The sequence below is a fragment of the Muntiacus reevesi genome, chromosome 8 (genome assembly GCF_963930625.1).
Source record: "Muntiacus reevesi chromosome 8, mMunRee1.1, whole genome shotgun sequence".
Taxonomy (NCBI): domain Eukaryota; kingdom Metazoa; phylum Chordata; class Mammalia; order Artiodactyla; family Cervidae; genus Muntiacus; species Muntiacus reevesi.
Genome location: NC_089256.1, coordinates 7258202 through 7274168, shown reverse-complemented (window position 1 = coordinate 7274168; position 15967 = coordinate 7258202). Strand labels below are relative to the sequence as shown.

The window sequence follows — 15967 nt, the reverse complement described above, 5'->3', positions numbered from 1 at the left end:
GCACAGCTAGTTATTGAAAACAGCAAAACCCTGGTCATCTCCAAAGCAGGCCAGCATTACTGGCTCAGACTTGCCTTTCATTAAATTATCTTTCAAGGGTACAAAAAACTCCAGCCTAACTTGCAGATCTATATGAGGATATTGTTAAGGACTAAATGAAGGTCATGGTATTATTATTATTATTATGGACTTAACATGATACTGTTTCTATGTGTGTGTGCACACACACATGATGTTATGTGTTAACACATATTATTATGGACTTAACATGATATTGTTAAGGATGGAATAAAGAGCCTCTTGATGAAAGTGAAAGAGGAGAGTGAAAAAGCTGGCTTAAAACTCAACATTCAAAAAACGAAGATCATGGCATCTGGTTCCATCACTTCATGGCAAATAGATGGAGAAACAATGGAAACAGTGATGGACTTTTCTTGGGAGTCACTGTAGATGGTGATTGCAGCCATGAAATTCAAAGATGCTTGCTCCTTGGAAGAAAAGCTATGACTAACCTAGACAGCATATTAAAAAGCAGAGACACTACTTTGCTGACAAAGGTCCGTCTAGTCAAAGCTATGGTTTTTCCGGTAGTCATGTATGGATGTGAAAGTTGGACTATAAAGAAAGCTGAGTGCTAAAGAATTGATGCTTTTGTACTACGGTGTTGGAAAAGACTCTTGAGAGTCCCTTGGACTGCAAGGAGATCAAACCAGTTCATCCTGAAGGAAATCAGTCCTGAATATTCACTGGAAGGATTGATGCTGAAGCTGAAACTCCAATACTTGGACCACTTGATGCAAAGAACTGACTCATTGGAAAAGACCCTCATGCTGGTAAAGACTGAAGGCAGGAGGAGAAGGGGACAACGGAGGATGAGATGGTTGGATGGCATCACTGACTTGATGAACATGAGTTTGAGCAAGCTTTCAGAGTTGGTGATGAACAAGGAAGCCCGGCGTACTGCAGTCCATGGGGTCGCAAAGAGTCGGACACTACTGAGTGACTGAACTGAACTGAAAGGCCATAGAATTACAAGTGATTCTGTCACTTCATCTTACTTGATAATGGAAAAGACATTATGTATACACATGAAGCGATGTCCCAAGTGGTGCTAGGAGGAAAGAATCTGCCTGCCAATGCAGAGACGCATTGGGTAGGGAATATCCCCTGGAGAAGGAAATGGCAACCCACTCCCGTATTCTTGAATTCTAGAGAATTCCATGGACAGGAGAGCCGGGCAGGCTACAGTCCACAGGGTCACAAAGAGTCAGACATGACTAAGCGCACACACACACACAAAACTCTTTTGTCTCGTGTGTGTGTGTGTGTGTGTGTGTGTAACTTAAAGGACTTTGCCAGGATTGTTATTTCATTCTTTTCTTTAATATCCTTGAAGCAAGGAGATTCTTATTGAACCAAGATTTACTGTTTGCTTATCAGAACTCAAAACTGTAAGTCAATGACAGAACCATCAGTGTGGTATGCCATTTTGGAAATAATTTCTAAAGGGACAAAATAAAATTTTCAGTCACTTATTTTACTATTTCCTTTTATGGAGGGATGAGATGATAAAATGATAAGGAGGGGAGAAAGGTTGAATAAGGTTATTTTACAGGTAAAGATGGAACATGCAGAGATCTGATATTAAAAGTGGCAAATGAGTAACGAAGAAGGGATACTGATTTAATAGCCTAGTGTCCAAGATAAAACTCAATGAAACTTTTAATATATTTTGGTCTCTTTTCTTCCCTAGTTCTTTTTCTGGTTTTAAATGAAACAAAAACGCTAGTTTCAAGGGGAAAATCTAAGTGCACACACACATATACATAACTCCTTTCTTATGTTTGTTAAAACAATATAAAATGCAGTTTTTACATCTCCAAAGTGGCTAAAAGTCAAAATCATAAAAAGCAGCCTTCTTTCAGAGCTGAAGAAAGAAGTTTCAGTTATAAGTTATTGTTTTATTTTTCTGTTTAAAATGGTTGTTCCAGGGAATTCCCTGGTGGTTCAGTGGTTAAGACTCTACGCTTCCACTGTAGAGGACAAGGGTTCAATCCCTAGTTAGGGAACCAAGAACCAGAGGATATATCCTGGATGCCCATTTTATATCCTAGATACCCATTTTATACCTAGGACATAAAATGAAATACACAGGTGATCTTAAAGGAAACATACTAGTTTTTAAAACCATAAAAAAAAGAACAGAAGATAAGACAGTGAGCAAAAACAGATCAGAATTAAAAAAATCAAAGTCTTTAAAAACGGCAACTTGCAGCACTCCTCTTACCCTGGGGCCCAGCCAGCAGCTTCTGCTATGTGTGTCTGCGTGACCATCGCGGGTGCAGGGGTGTAGGGACTCCCAATCAGAACACTTCCTGAGCTGGTCAGTCTCTGCGGTGTGCTTATAATCTGCAAAGTCAAAACAAGGAGGAATACTCTCAGTTGTTAAGGTAAGCCTACAGGCAGGAAATAACTTCATAAGGAGGAAATCTTATTATCTAAATGTCCTTAATATCAATCATCTAAAATATAAGCAATACCTTTGACCCACTGTATATTCTAAGATCCTGAAGCACAAGTATCAACAGTGATACAAAGTACACTGTGGATTTCAGCAAGTGAACAGCAACTGGGAAGGATTAAGCTGGCGACTGACAGCATTTTAAAAATCAGAAAAACGAAAACCTTTCTTTAGAATTACGGAAACTAATTTTAGTTGAACTTGAGTAACTAGAACTGGGATAGCAGCAAATTAGATTTTCACAGTCCAAAACATATGCAAAGACATTACACAATTTAGATTCTTATATAGATGCAGTTTTATCTGTTTTTTTTTTTTTTTAAGAGCATTTCCTCATATCATTAAATATTCTTCAAACACATTTTAAAGACCATAAAACATTCTGTTATATGGATTAATTACGCCCTATTATTAGATTTTTACAAATATTCAATATTATAAATAATGCTGTGATAAACCTTTTTGCAAAATTATCTTGGCTTTAATTTCCTATGGACAGATTCCAGAAAGGGAATGAATAGAACTATGATTAAAGACTTTACTAAAACCCTATTTTCACACACACACACACACACACACAAAACAGTAAATAAAATAAAGGCATACTCCAGGGAATGGGAGTATTAGTGGGTCTGGGGAGATGTTACTACATACAAATGATTAGGAAACTATTTTAATAAATTAATTCTATAGTCAAACAAAACACAACAAATACTGACAGATAGCTGGGGAATTCTGATCCTCATAGTATGCCAAGGATTATTAAACAGGGCATTCAGAAATTTGCCTCGTGAGAAAAAAGGAACACTAGACAAGGCGATTGTACCTCCAAGCCTTCCACATTTTCCATACCACCATACTCCTCACCTCCATCTCAATGCAGGATCCTTAAAGGTGTTTGCAGGGCCTACCACAGTGCTAGGAGACACTCATAGGAAAGAATCAGTAAACATTTACTGAACTGAGACAGAAGACCCAGCTTTTAAAATGATGAAAAAAAGTAGCTTCTTTCTTCATTGATATGCTAGAAAGGATTATATAAAATCCAGTAAGAAAATACAACATAAAGGGTGTAGTTCTCACCAATCACTGCATCATACATTCTGTTCTCTATTATGCTGACCCGGAGCATGAGTGCTTGAGAAATAAAGTCTGAGTATTTGATCAGCCCCTGGTCTACTGTATTGCTAGAACAGGAGTCTCCACAAAGCAATTCTAAGTATTCCGACTTACCCTGAAACAGACTGCATTACTTGTGCAATCTGAAAAAAACAATGGAGTTTTTTTCTTTAGGACTCTACAGGCTCAGTTCTACCTAATTTTAAGGGCTTTGTAGAAAAAAACAAAAAGAAGAAGAAGAAGAAAGGAGGAAGGGAAATAGGACACAGAGAAGAGCTGGTTATTTTGATTGAGAATGACTTTGGACTAAGTTGTTATGTTTCAGTTCATTTTTTCTTCCTCAATGTCAGACTGTTAGCTGCTATTCTTTTCTGATCTGAGAGTGATTAGCAATACTCTGTTCCTTCCTCTTAGCAAGCAAGTCTTTAACAAACTTTTCATGAACAAAGAAACTGGAAGGATGCTAGACTTGAACTGGATCCATAAATTAGAAGTTCTTGTGAGATGTAGTAAGTTCTTAAACCAGAACAGTGACAGTGAGCCTTAAACAAAACCAAACAGAAGTCAACAGAACTTGACCAACCAATGAACACAGGAAAATTAGTTCATGTAGGTGATAAGTCACACATGCTTTATAAAACTGAACCTTAATTTTGAAGCCCCAAATTAAAATAATATTCAGTTGATCTGATAAGGGAAATGAACATTTACATTTAGCCTATGAAAGTCATATAGCAACTGAACCTCAGTCTGAAAATTTTCTACCTTCAATCAAGATATCTTATGTGCTACTGCCATCTACAGTAAGAAATGCCAAGAGAGCATGTATATTCTGAAAGGAAAGAATCTATAACTATAAACTATAAGGAATCTATTTAAATAGAAAGTGTTATATTTAAGGGTTCCATTATTTCACAAAATTTTCATTGTCATTGTAAGAGACATGCAGTTTTTAACTATGTTAAAATGATCATGAGATTATCTTATATAAATATATGTGTGTCTGTGCATGTGTGTGTATATATATAAAACCAGGTGCCTTTAAGAAAACAGTAAGAATCCCAAATCACAGTTACTTCTAAACTAGTTTCTATCAACACAGAAAATAAATTTTCTCTTGAGAACTTTTGAAATTTCTCTCTAACATGAACATCTAGTTTCCAAAGAGATATGTAAAAATTTTAAGAGCAAGTATGAGGCAAACAGGTGAAGTTTTACTTAAGAATTTTCTAATAAAATTGTTTTAAAAACCGTGGATAAGAGATTGAAAATTAGGGGACAACATACAAAAGAGACAAATAAGAAGAGAGAGAAATGGTTCTTACTGGGGCTCTAGAGTATATTAAGAAGTCAAATGACAATAAACTAGGAAATTAAAAAGAAAACTCTGATTCCTGCCTGAGGACCCAGAACTGCAAAACGTACCTGAGAATCAGGGATACTGGTCTTGGGCTGGCTCTTAAGGAGAGCCCCAAACCTCCTCTCCTTCTGACCTTTGTATCACTGATTCTGAGGTCTGCAGTAATCGAGTATGTCATATACACGAGTACGTATCACTGTCAAACTGAAGTGTGTAAAGGCTTATATGTACTTTAGCTCAAACTGACAGTGGGAAGGAAAATCATGTTTCCAAAAGAGGAATTCAAATTTGAGCCTTAGCAGCATCACTGAAATACCAAGAGGAAACAGTCTTTCAAAACAGAGGAGTACTGTAAGGGACAAACTCATGAAAGGTCACATACGCTTGTTTAATTCTGATGTTTATAGAATCACCTTTCAAAACATCGGCTTTCAAGTCAGGTGTGTCATCTCACTTGCACCCACTGCAGTGACTGGTGAGGGCTGAATGCTTAGCAAATGTTTGAAAATATACCCTGAACTACTTAGAATTGTGGCTCCTCACCTGAGCTAAAGTTTCTACGAGCTTGGGGCTAGATGACATTCTTCACATAGTTACAGAACTGGGCAACATCTTTAGCTTGGATTCTGCAGATGATTAACAGTCCTCAAGAGATCAAGAAAAATGTTATGTCTAGTATGTCTTAAGATCTCAAAGACTTTCTGAAGCCATTCAGTATGTTAAAAGAGATTTTTATCTAAGTAATTGTGCATTTAGCATAGCCTACAGTACTATATATTATGAACAAAATTTATGCTTATGGCTCTAGAGATAAGAAGATGTAAGTACTGACAAGGAAGAATTATTGTTCAAATGTTTACGTACTTTTGCTAATGGTGGGTGAGGCCATTTAAATTAGGTATAGTTTTTATTAATACATTAGTTGGATGTGACTGTTTATAAGTAAGGCTGTCTTAAAAGCACTGTCTACTTTAAGCTCTAGCATAATTAATGGAATACCTTCAGAGAAATGGTTAAATATTTTCCATTTAAATTCACTGTTTCTACTGCTAAAGATTGACATGAGTTGGTGAGTTGTTTCTTCCTAAATGTCCTTTCATCAAAGAGTTTTTCAAATTAGTAACTCCAGATACAGATTAACTGTTGGGTCATAATCAGTTTATATTACAGTATATAGTTTAATGCAGTAAAGGTTATTTTAAAAGAAAAAGGAGAAGAACATAAGACATAACAGATTTCAAATCAACTGAAAACAAGAGAAGCCTCGCAGAGGGGCAAAAAACTTAATATAACACATTCAGAATCCAGATTCAAAAACACATGAAAATTCAACACTGATGAGCACAATGTCTTTTTCTTAAGACTAACCAGTTAGACTCAGCTAAAAATAAAACTTTAAAAATTAAGTGACTGAGATAAGGTATTCACTGGAGTATTTCACCAAGTATCTTTAGTACTATCCTTTGAATTAGGATAAACTAAGCAAAGTTTCAAATCCTAAAATATGATGATTTTCTTACCATTTGGGGTCCAACATTCACATTTATTGGTCCTAAGGTTTTTGGTAAAATCTTTGTTGGTGAGTTGGTGCTGGAAACTGGAAATGCAACAAATGAAACGTTACCTGAAATGATATTAGAGCACTAGGTTAATGTTCTGCAATGTCAAGGTCACCTTCTATCAGGCTATACATCTGTGCTTTATTGTTGTTTAGTTGCTAAGTCGTTTCTCGCTCTTTTGCTACCCCATGGACTGCAGCCCACCAGGATGCTCTGTCTACGGGATTTTTCAGGCAATACTGGAGTGGATTGTCATTTCCTTCTCCAGCGGATCTTCCCAACCCAGGGACTGAACCTGTGTCTCCCGCACTGGCAGGCGGATTCTTTACCACCGAACCAGCTGAGAAGCCCACATTTGTGCTTAAGTAATTTATCAAGTTATGAACAAGAAGGCATGCAGAAAAGTCCCACTACTGCTTTGTTGTAGTGAGAATTAGCAAAATAAATTTGCAAAATACATAGTTCAGTCTATCTGATAACCGCTAAACTTTCAGTTGGTTTTCTAAAGGAAAAAATATTTACGAGTACATAATGTAAATCATAGTTTATATCACAGTTGAGAATCCCAGTTAGATGTTGATTATAAATGACAGAACACAACAACAAAGAGATGAAGTATAGCATGAGATAAAATAAATATCTATTAACATTTTTTAATAGTATAAAGCAAAATTTTAATATTAAAAGTTAACATCACTTCAAAATGTTGAGTTAGCCACTTTTTGAAATTTTTGTTATACTGGAAAAACAAATATAATGCTACCAAATTACTGATGGTGGAAACTACTGGGATCTTTACAGTGTCTTCAAGTGATCTCAACAAACTAAATTTCAAATTAAGGGAGCAAAATGCTATCCCTCCAAAGGAAAAGCCGACCAATAATTTTCTGAATGTGTCAACTGTTAATAGATAACTTTTCTGGACAAACTTCAGTTTATCAATATTTCTCTCAGAAGATAACAGTGGAATCCAACATAACAAATGAGATCACACAGGAAGTGTGTGAAAGGGGGTCAACACTGAAACTCTGGGGGAAAATCAACATTTAGAGTAGGACCAGAAAGACACCATCCTCAGATGGCCCTGTTAGCTCCTACAGAGCCTGCCCAACTCCTGAAGCCTGCTCTCCTCTCCTAGCTCTCAGCAGATCTGCAGGAAGGAGCTCCGGCCATGAGCCTGAATCACGGCTCCTCTTCCTCAGCCTGTGAGCTTACTTGCACCCTCAAAGTTTTTTACTTATTTCTCTCAGAGAGGAAGATTCTCATATAAATTACTTCTTTCATGTCTGCTCTGTACTTCCTGTCTTCTCAGGGAACTCTCGCATCAATCATTTCCTCTGTCTTCTGAGTTTTCAAGTATATTACTGGCTCCTTCCCCTCAGTTTCTTATATCATTTCCTTCAAATTCTACATTTCAAAATCAAATTCTTTAATCATATGACATCTCTTCTATGCAGAATCTAAAAAGAAACAATATAAATGAACTTATTTACAAACCAGAGTCACAGACCCAGAGAACAAACTTATGGTTGCAGGGTTTGGGGGGGAGGACTGGGGGAAGGGAAACCCAGGGAGTTGAAGATGGATATGTACACACCGCTACATCTAAAATGGACAGCCAACAAGGTCCTACTGTTCCGTGCATGGGATGTTGCTCAGTGTTATGTGGCAGCCTGGAGGGGAGAGGAGTTTGGGGGAGAATAGATAAATGTATATGTACGGCCGAGTGCCCCTGCTGTCCACCTGAAACTATCACGACACTGTTAATCGGCTGTACTCCAATACAAAAATAAAAAGCTTGAAAAAAATCAAATTCCTTACCCTTCTCATGCCCACTCAGCAAGGACCAGTACCCAAATCTGCTTCTCCTTCTTGGTATAGATCATCACGCACCAGCTACCCAAACCAGAAACCATCAACCCCCTCCTCATTCAACCAACCACCACATCCTACTTGTTATCTCCTTACCCTGGCTCCTTTATGTTGCCGGCATTTGTTTAATTTGGAACTTTATCAAATCTCATTTGAATGCAGTTACTTCTCTAATACAGAGGTTCACAGCCCTGGCTGTGCAATGGAATTATCTGGGAAGCAATAAAAAACTGCCAATGTCTGGGTCTCACCCCCAGGCTGCTGATATAATTGGAGTCAATCTGGGCATCAGACTGGTAAAGTTCTGCAGGAAGCTCCTAGGTGAAGCCAGGGTTGAGCACCACTTCCCCGACTGGATATCCTACCTCAAATGGCTTTCCTGGCGAATCTGCACATCCGTGAAGAACCAGTCTTTCCACTGATGAAACTGTTGTGGACACTCCCTATTTAAGGCATTTCTGAGGTTCCACAACGTTTTCTAAATGCCTTTCACACTCCTTAACATGGCACAAAAGCTCCCGCCTGGAGATTTCGGCCTCCCTAGGAAGCTTTGTGCTTAGCTACTCCATCCACATGCACCTTCCACTCCAATCAGATTAAATTCCCTGCAGTTCCAGAAAGGCCCCACTCAGGTCAACCACTCCACCTCTGGGGCACACAATTCCTTCTGGTGGGAAGTCTCTTTCTGCTGAGACAACTCCTACCTTTCAGCATTTCAAAATAGCACTCCATGCTATTTTCTGAGCCATGACTATGTGCCAAAGTGTGTTATAGAGGCTTTCCACATATACATCATCTCATTACTGGTTAAGACAAAAGTGTGAAGTATATTTTTACTGACTCCATTTTACTCATGAAGAAATTAAGACAGAGTGAGGTTAAATAATTTATACAAGGTCCTACAGTCTCTAAGCTTCTGTTCTGTGTCTCTAGCCTCTACGCTCTTCTTCTGGGTTTTCATAAAATCTATTATTTACTTGAAATTCTACTGTAAAGGAGATTGTGGTGTCAGTTGTGCATTCAAGTGCCTGGTTTAGTTCCTGGCATAAAAGAGGTGCACGAAACAATAAAAACTGTTTGACTTGTACAGATAGGAGCTATTACCTTTCCTAATCTGGATGTCATACTTCCCGTAATGTAGCCTAAACTGTATTTTTTGTTACTTTTTAACAGGTGAAATAAACTTACACACCCGGTCCTTTGTTTATTGTTTTTAAAACATGACTGAGCAATTAGTATAATCAAAGTGTCCTTACTCTCTAACTGCTCAACTGATCTTTCGTGTAATATGCATATCTTATCTGTTGCTAAAGATTGAGGTTATCATCAAAACTCCCCAAATGTGGTTATTCACCTGCTTAAAAATTCACCTAACTGGAGAGCAGTACTAATCTGTGATTCTAGGCGGACGAACTGTAACTGACAGACATGTGCCATGTGCTCAGTCCTGGGCAGGAGAGGGACACATCACGAATCCATATAAAGATGAATCCAGCCCTGAAACTGTCTGACTCTAAGATGAATTTTTTTTTTTTATAATAATCTTAGGGCTGCTGAATGTTTAAGATGAGATCATCTCTGATACACTGGGTAAGGAGCAAAAAAGTCAAAAATATGCAAATAACAGTGAAGCAAGAAACATATCAAAAAAAAGATGATGAATGTTAGGGAATAAATTGACCTCAATTTGAAACTTAACAGTAAAGGAAAATTAAGAATATAAAACTTAGGTCGAAAACAAAAAGAAAAATATTAAAGCCAGATCTGTTATGCCAGTTCATATCAAAGAATTTAGCAGGAAACAAATAAATTTGATTCTAAAGAGTATCTGGAAAAGTAAATACAGAGAACAGCTGAGAAAATTTTGAAAAAAATAAAGGAATAATGGGGAAAGAGAGAAACTTTAGACCCCCAGATTTCACAATTATTAGATAGCTAACGGGATTGAATTCATGTGACATTGGCTAAGATGCAGACAAAAAAACTGACAAAACAGAAATTGAAGTCCCAAATTTGCTTAATTTATATGTGGAAATTTTATATGTGGTAAAAGTAGCATTTCAAATGAATGGAGAAAGGGCAGATTAACAGAATTTAGAAAACTTAAGTGAAAGAATTGATGCTTTTGAACTAAGGTGTTGGAGAAGACTCTTGACAGTCCCTGGGACTGCAAGGGAATCCAACCAGTCCATCCTAAAGGAGGTCAGTCCTGAGTGTTCACTGGAAGGACTGATGCTGAAGCTGAAACTCCAGTACTTTGGCCACCTGATGCAAAGAGCTGACTAATTGGAAAAGACCCTGATGCTGGGCAAGATCGAGGGCAGGAGGACAAGGGGACGACAGAGGATGAGATGGCTGGATAGCATCACCGACTTAATGGACATGGAGTCTGAGTAGACTCCGGGAGTTGGTGATGGACAGCAAGCCCTGGCAGGCTGTGGTCCATGCGGTCGCGAAGAGCCAGACACGACTGCACTGAACTGAAGTGAAAACAGACTGACAGATATACTACCTAAAAATAAACATTTTTCTAAACAGCAAAAGACCCAATATACTTAACACAAATCTCAGACTTGGTAAACAAATTCACACAGGATAGATATGTGTAATTTTAATAACAACAAAAATTGACAATTAAAAAAGAGGAAAATATTTAATATACCTGATTGATAAAGGTTAAGAAGTGTGATAATGTCCTGAGCTAGTAAAGATGTGGCAAAACGGGTGCATTTAAAAAATATTTAGTTGGTACGTACTGTATACCAAGTACTAATGCTAATAAGCGCTACAGGTACTGAGCACAAGTGACCTGTCTGTGGAAGTTAAGGGGGTAAATAGGTCTCCTGGAGAGCCTTCAAGGAGGGCAGTCCAACACTGTAATTAGAGAGGAGTTTTGGGACTGTGTGCAAAGGTATAAAATTTTAAGCAAGTGTTCTAATAAACAACTATACACATTTTAAAGCCTTTTCTACCTCAACAAATAATCTTTCAACTGCCCTCCAGGGCCTAAGTGATGAGCTGATACCTAGCCTCTGCAACAATGTCACAGTGAAAAATGGTCATAGCTTCTGACCAGCAATTCCTCTGCTGGATTTGTAATCTAATAATCTAAGCAGACAAGAACATGTCCTAGGAGTACAGCGTTGTGGATAAAAGCAAAACCCGAGAAACAACTAAAAGTTTTAATTATGGAGTACTATAAAGTCCCTTAAAAAATTACAACATTCCCATTATAAAAGCTGAGGACTTTTCTGATTGAGGACTTCCCTTCCTGTGCAGGGGGTGTGGGTTTGACCCCACATGCCTCAGACCCAAAATAACAAAACATAAAAGAGAAGCAATATTGTAACAAATTTAATAAAGACTAAAAAGAAAAAAAGAGGATGATTAAATGGTATGATTCTGTCTATCTTAAAAACAACAGAGAAGGACCCCAGGCAAGGGAGTCCTCTAAGTGCCTGAGTGGGCGAGCTACGGAGGAAGACGGCCAAAGAGGCCTTCTGATCAACAGCTACCCGAGGCTGGAAAAGTCTTGATAGGGCCGAAACTCCAGTGGCTGAAGCAGTCTGTGTCCCTGCACACTTGGGGCTGCCAGGGTCCCTGTGACCCAAGCAACTATGCCTTCTTCATGCTCAGCCTTCACTGGGGCTGAGCTTCCACAGGCAAAAAAAAAAAGGCTTGTGTCTATGCACGTGGGGTCAGCTCGGTCGTGTCCAGCTCTCTGCAACCCTGTGGACTGTGGCCTGCCAGGCTTCTTTCTCAGAGATGGGGGTGGGGGTGGGTTCTCCAGGCAAGAATGCTGGAGTGTATCGGCCAGTACCAGTTGCCATGCCCTTCTAGAGCACTGTATTTCCTGCTGCCCTAGCTGCCAACTCCCCTGAGTACCTGGTGCTGCCAGAACCCCTGTGACCCAAGCAGTTGCACCACCTCCACACCTGGCCCTCACAGGGGTAAACCCAAGCCCTCCAGGGCAGCCCCAGGAGCAAACCCCAGAGGACGACCCACATGCAGAGGTGGAGATAAAACCACAAGTGAAACCCAGGGGCCGTGCGGCTAAAGGAGAAGACCCAAAACCTTCCCACCAGCTGTACAAGCTGCAGATTAAATCCACACGATCAACTAGGCAGACTCTGTGTCTATGGAACACATCAAAGGACATTGAGAGCTCCCACAAAAGAAAATGCACTGGCTCTGATAGCTGTGGACATTGGAGGCAAGAACACACAGGAGTAGGACCAGATAGAATCTGAGCTGCCCCCACCGCAGGTCCAGAGACCAGCACAGTGTTGGCGGGCATCCTAGGGAGGTGAGGTGGACTGTGACTCCCAGTGAGGAAAAGGACCTTGACAGCAGTGACTCACGAAAAAAACATTTATTATTCTTATGTTTTGACTTTTTCTGTAGTTTCTCTTGGATTTTTTTTTTCCTCCTCCCCACACCCCGTAGCTGCCAATTTTATTGGCATGATGAAATCTAATTAAGCTTTTGAGGTTTTTTTTTTTCTTCAATCACACTTTTTATTGTTATAAACCTCTGCCTCTACATTGAGCTTTTGCAGTTCTCTGGCACTTTCCTTTTTTCCCCCCACTTTCCTCTTAATTTTCTTTTTTCTTTTCTTTTAAAACAATTTTTAATTCTTTAAAACCTATTATTAATTTTCTACATTTATTCCTTTGCTTTTCCTACCATTCTTTTCCCCTTGCAGTTAATCTTTAATGCATATAAATCTTCTTTATCTGCCTCTATTTAGCTTTGCATATCTATTTTTCTTCCTTTTCTTTATTTCCTTTCCTCTCAATATATTTGTTAGTTTTGTTTTCATTGCTTTATTCTTCAGGTAGCACCTTGCTTTAGTTTTGCTTCCCAGTTTGTGCTTTAGTTAGTTTGTTCTTAACTGGTAGATATAATTTTTGGTTTCCTTTGTTCACCAAGTAAATCTATTGCACATTATTTTTGTTGGACTATTTTGATTTTGCTTATGGATGTATATGTATATGGGTATATTCCATTATTTTAATTATTATTTGCCTGATTTTATAACTGCTGTATATCTGGGGTTCATCTTTGGTTTCTCACTTTTGGGTATAGGCTTTATTTAATCTCACTTAAGAAAGGCAATGCCAAAGAATGCTCAAATTACTGCACAATTGCACTCATCTCACACGCTAGTAAAGTAATGCTCAAAATTCTCCAAGTCAGGCTTCAGTAATACCTGAACTGTGAACTTCCAGATGTTCAAGCTGGTTTTAGAAAAGGCACAGAAACCAGAGATCAAATTGCCAACATCCGCTGGATCATTGAAAACACAAGAGAGTTCCAGAAAAACATCTATTTCTGCTTTATTGATTATGCTAAAGCCTTTGACTGTGTGGGTTACAATAAACTGGAAAATTCTGAAAGAGATGGGAATACCAGACCACCTGACCTGTCTCTTGAGAAATCTGTATGCAGGTCAGGAAGCAACAGTTAGAACTGGACATGGAACAACAAACTGGTTCCAAATAGGAAAAGGAGTATGTCAAGGCTGTATATTGTCACCTTGCTTCTTTAACTTATATGCAGAGTACATCATGAGAAATGCTGGGCTGGAGGAAGCACAAGCTGTAATCAAGATTGCCAGGAGAAATATCAATAACCTCAGATATGCAGATGACACCACCCTTTTGGCAGAATGTGAAGACGAACTAAAAAGCCTCTTGATGAAAGTGAAAGTGGAGGTTGGCTTAAATGTTGGCTTAAAGCTCAGCATTCAGAAAACTAAGATCATGGCATCCGGTATCATCACTTCATGGCAAATAGATGGGGAAACAGTGGAAACAGTGATGGACTTTATTTTTGGGGCTCCAAAATCACTGCTGATGGTGATTGCAGCCATGAAATTAAAAGACGCTTACTCCTTGGAAGAAAAGCTATGACCAACCTAGACAGAATATTAAAAAGCAAAGACATCACTTTGCCAACAAAGGTTCGTCTAGTCAAGGCTATGGTTTTTCCAGTGGTCACGTATGGATGTAAGAGTTGGACTATAAAGAGAGCAGAGCTGAGAAGAATTGATGCTTTTGAACCATGTTGTCGGAGAAGACTCTTGAGAGTCCCTTGGACTGCAAGGAGATCCAACCAGTCCATCCTAAAAGAGATCAGTCCTGGGTGTTCATTGGAAGGACTGATGCTGAAGCTGAAACTCCAGTACTTTGGCCACCTGATGCAAACAGCTGACTCATTTGAAAAGACCCTGATGCTGGGATAGATTGAGGGCAGGAGGAGAAGGGGACAACCGAGGATGAGATGGTTGGATGGCATCACCAACTCAATGGACATGGGTTTGGGAGTATTCGGCGAATTGGTGATGGACAGGGAGGTTCATGGGGTCGCAAAGAGTTGGACACCACTGAGTGACTGAACTGAATGCCATAACAAACCACTTGTGGAATCTTCGTTCCCAACCAGAGATCAAGCCATGAGCCTTTGGAGTGGGAGCACTGACTCTAAGATTACAGACTACCAGAGAACTTACCCTAGGGAGTATCAAATAGTGAGAACTCCTACAAAGGAAACCACTTGAATAAAAGATCTGGCATCACCCAACCACCAGTAGCACCCTGTACATTCAAACAACAAACAAAACAAAAAAACAAACCCAATCATCAGACAGGATCCCATCAGAGGAAAAACAAACAAACAAAAAAAACTTAGCATAAATCTTACCCTATATGAAGCTTACACAAACCACTCCACCAATCTCAGACAGAAAACAAAAGGGAGAAAGAATTCAACCTTGAAGCCTGGGGAAAGGAGACCTCAAAACACAGTAAGCTTAAAAAAAAAAAATAATGAAAAGGCAGAGAAATACTGTACACATGAAGGAACCAGAAATACAGAAATCCAAATAAATGAAGAGGAAATAGAAAAACTACCTGAAAAATAATTCAGAATAATGATAGTACAGATGATCAAAAACCTTGAAAACAGAATGGAGAAAATGCAAAAATCAATTAACAAAGACCTAGAAGAAGTAAAGAATAAATATACAAACAACACAATTAACCGAAATTTAAAATACTCTAGAAGGCATCAATAGCAGAATATCAGAAGCAGAAGAACGAACCAGTGATGTGGAAGATAAAATGGTGGAAATAACTTCTGAAGAGCAGAATAAAATAAAATGAAAAGAACTGAGAATAGTCTCAGAGACCTCTGGGACAATACCAAATGCACCAAATTCGAATTATAGGGGTCCCAGAAAAAGAGAGAAAAAGAAAGGGTATGAGAAAATTTTTGAAGAGATTATAGTTGAAAATTTCCCCAACATGGAAAAGGAAATAGTCAATCGAGTCCAAGAGGTGCAAAGAGTCCCATACAGGATAAACCCAAGGAGAAACACACCAAGACACATACTAATCAAACTAACAAAGATTAAACACAAAGAAAGAATATTAAAAGCTGCAAGGGAAAAGCAAAAAGTAACAAACAGGGAAAACCCCATACGTTTAATAGCTGATCTTTCAGCAGAAACTCCACAGGCCAGAAGGTAATGGC

At 38.7% G+C, this 15967-nt stretch overlaps 1 protein-coding gene across 15 annotated transcripts in view; it reads right to left on the bottom strand.

The window, feature by feature from the left end:
• Positions 1-15967, bottom strand: part of TFDP2 (transcription factor Dp-2) — a 198181-nt gene that overhangs the window by 48202 nt on the left and 134012 nt on the right. For 7 of the 15 annotated variants that reach the window (XM_065942249.1, XM_065942253.1, XM_065942252.1 and 4 more), the window contains 2 exons: positions 6521-6624; positions 2288-2409 (listed from right to left, as the gene is read on the bottom strand). In XM_065942249.1, coding sequence (XP_065798321.1) covers positions 2288-2409; positions 6521-6624 — 226 coding nt within the window. Of the gene's footprint in view, positions 1-2287; positions 2410-3388; positions 3546-6520; positions 6625-7834; positions 8020-15967 lie in introns of all 15 variants that reach the window. The other 8 variants (XM_065942258.1, XM_065942254.1, XM_065942259.1 and 5 more) reach the window with 4 other exon arrangements.